This window comes from Coturnix japonica, unplaced genomic scaffold, assembly GCF_001577835.2.
Source record: "Coturnix japonica isolate 7356 unplaced genomic scaffold, Coturnix japonica 2.1 chrUnrandom551, whole genome shotgun sequence".
In the NCBI taxonomy this organism is placed as follows: Eukaryota; Metazoa; Chordata; class Aves; order Galliformes; family Phasianidae; genus Coturnix; species Coturnix japonica.
The window spans coordinates 15,987-19,351 of record NW_015439931.1 but is presented as its reverse complement, the minus strand read 5'-3'; the positions used below and the strand labels follow the sequence as shown (position 1 = coordinate 19,351).

Sequence of the window (3,365 nt, the reverse complement as noted above, 5' to 3'; positions counted from 1 at the left end):
AGACACCTTGATGCTGCCCCTATGATATATGGGGTCAGAGGGAGGTGACTTATGGGGACAAGGGGGACAACGACACCCTAATGCCATCTCTATGGGGACATAGAGGGGTGACATATGGGGTCAGAGAGGTGATGTATGGGGCCATAGAGGTTGGGGATGCCTTGATGCTGCCCCTATGGTATATGGGGTCAGAGAGGTGACATATGGGGACACAGAGGGGACACCCTGATGCCATCCCCATGGGGGTATAAAGGGGTGACATATGGGGTCAGAGAGGTGGTATATGGGGCCATAGAGGTTGGGGACACCCTGCTGCTGCCCTTATGGTATATGGGGTCAGAGAGGTGATGTATGGGGACACAGGGATGTGACTCATGGGGACAAGGGGGGGGGACGACACACCCTAATGCCATCCCTATGGGGACAAGGATGGTTGACATATGGGGACATGGGGGTTGACCTATGGGGCCATAGAGGTTGGGGACACCCTGCTGCTGCCCCTATGGTATATGGGGTCAGAGAGGTGATGTATGGGGCCATAGAGGTTGGGGACACCTTGATGCTGCCCCTATGGCACATGGGGACACAGGGAGGGGTGACATATGGGGACAGAGGGAGGTGACTTATGGGGACAAGGGGGACAACGACACCCTAATGCCATCCCTATGGGGACATAGAGGGGTGACATATGGGGTCAGAGAGGTNCAGAGGGAGGTGACTTATGGGGACAAGGGGGACAACGACACCCTAATGCCATCCCTATGGGGACATAGAGGGGTGACATATGGGGTCAGAGAGGTGATGTATGGGGCCATAGAGGTTGGGGACACCTTGATGCTGCCCTTATGGTATATGGGGTCAGAGAGGTGACGTATGGGGACACAGGGAGGTGACTTATAGGGACACATAGGGGACACCTCGATGCTGCCCTATGGCACACGGTGCAGGCAGAGCTGCCATGTGGGTCCCATATGGGTCCTATAGGTTCGGCTCCGTGTCGTTCCAGGTGGCCCCATTGGCCCCAATGACCCCAATGGCCCCAAAGGCCCCAATGATCCCAATGACCCCAATGACCCCAACGGCCCCGTCCCGGCCGTGCTGGTTCGCTCCCGGTGTGAGCGCTGGTCGCAGTGGGCGCTGCGGGGGGGGCTGCAGACCCTGCCCGAATCCATCGCCACCTTCGTGCGGCTCCGCGGCGCCGACGTGCGGTGTAACGCGGAACTGCAGCGACTGCGGCTGCGCAGCGACCGGACGTGGCAGGTGAGGGGGGGGGGTGTTATGGGACCCCCAGGATAAGGGCGTTGTGTAACCACATGGGGGGGTGTTGAGGGGGGGACCCCGTTATGAGACCCCCATCATAAGGTCCCTGTGTGGGGTTTGGGGCTCCTGAGCCCATAGGGGGGCAGGTGAGGGGGGGACCCGTTATGAGACCCCCAGCATAAGGTCCTTGTATGGGGTTTGGGGCTCCTAACCACATAGGGGGGTGTTGAGGTGCTTTGGGTGTTTGTGGGTGGGGGACCCCATTATGAGACCCCCATCACGAGGTCCTTGTATGGGGTTTGGGGCTCCTAACCACATAGGGGGCAGGTGAAAGGGGGGGACGTTATAGGACCCCCAATATAAGGACGTTGTGTGGGGTTGGGGGATCGTAACCACATGGGGGGGTAGGGGGGGGTACCCCATTATGAGACCCCCCATCACGAGGTCCTAGTGTGGGGTTTGGGGTTCCTAACCCTATAGGGTGGGGGGTGCTGAAGTCCTTTGGGGTCTTATTGTGTTGTTTGGGGGGCGAACCCCATTATGAGATCACCATCATAAGGTAATTGCGTGGGGTTGGGGGATCATAACCCCATAGGGTGGTGTTGAGGGGGGTACCCCATTATGAGACCCCCAGCATAAGGTCCTCATGTGGGGTTTGGGGCTCTTAATCCTATAGGAGGGGCAGATGAAGGGGGGACCCCGTTATGAGACCCTCCCCCAGGTCCTTGTGTGGGGTTTGGGGTTCCTAACCTTATAGGGGGGGACCCCATTATGAGACCCCTGTCATGAGGTCATTGTATGGGGTTGGGGGCTCCTGAGCCCATAGNTTGGGGTTCCTAACCTTATAGGGGGGGACCCCATTATGAGACCCCTGTCATGAGGTCATTGTATGGGGTTGGGGGCTCCTGAGCCCATAGGGGGGCAGGTGAGGGGGGGACCCAATATGAGACCCCCAGCATAAGGTCCGTGTGTGGGGTTTGGGGATCGTAACCCTATAGGGGGGCAGGTGAAAGGGGGGGACGTTATGGGACCCCCAGGATAAGGGCGTTGTGTGGGGTTGGGGGATCGTAACCACATAGGGGGGCAGGTGAGGGGGGGTCCCCATTATGAGACCCCCATCATAAGGTCCTTGTGTAGGGTTTGGGGCTCTTAACCCTATAGGGGGGGCAGGTGGGGGGGGGACCCTGTTATGAGACCCCCCCCCCCAGGTCCTTATGTGGGGTTTGGGGCTCTTAACCCCATAGGGGGGTGTTGAGGTGCTTTGGGTGTTTGTGGGTGGGGGACCCCATTATGAGACCCCCATCACGAGGTCCTTGTGTGGGGTTTGGGGTTCCTAACCCCATAGGGGGGTGGTGAGGGGGGGTCCCAATTATGAGACCCCCATCACAAGGTCCCACTGTGTGGGGTTTGGGGTCCCTGGCTTCTGTCCCTATAGTTTGGGGGACCCTTGACTTCCCTCCCCATGGTTTTGAGGTTCCTATCCCACACTGTGGGGCTATGGGACCCCTCTACCTTCTGTCCCTATAGTTTGGGGTCCCCTGGGTTCTGTCCCTATAGTTTGGGGGACCATTGAGTTCCCTCTACCTGGTTTTGGGGTCCCCATCCCACAGTGTGGGGCTCTGGGACCCCTATAGATTCTGTCCCTATAATTTGGGGAACCCCTGAGTTCCCTCCCCATATTTTGGGGTCCCCACCCCACACTTTAAGCTGCCAGGACCCCCCATCTCCCCCTTTTTCCCCCCATTTTCCCCCCAGCTGACCCTCCCCGACAGCACCATCACCGCAGACCACGTCATCAGCGCGCTGCCCGCAGCAGGTGGGTACAGGGGGAAATGGGGGGCAGCCCCACATTATCTATGGGGCAGCCCCCGTTATCTATGGGGCAGCCCCTGTTATCTATGGGGCAGCTCCCCCTTATCTATAGGGCAGCCCGCCATTATCTATGGGGCAGCTCCCCATTATCTATGGGGCAGCCCCCCGTTATCTATGGGGCAGCCCCCGTTATCTATGGGGCAGCTCCCCATTATCTATGGGGCAGCCCCCCGTTATCTATGGGGCAGCCCCCTGTTATCTATGGGGCAGCCCCCCATTATCTATGGGGCAGC

At 59.0% G+C, this 3,365-nt stretch overlaps 1 protein-coding gene across 1 annotated transcript in view; it reads left to right on the top strand.

The window, feature by feature from the left end:
• The window catches only part of PPOX (protoporphyrinogen oxidase), a 26,750-nt gene that overhangs the window by 10,478 nt on the left and 12,907 nt on the right, over positions 1-3,365 (top strand). The window contains 2 exon segments of the mRNA XM_032441766.1: positions 1,007-1,260; positions 3,016-3,076. Coding sequence (XP_032297657.1) covers positions 1,007-1,260; positions 3,016-3,076 — 315 coding nt within the window.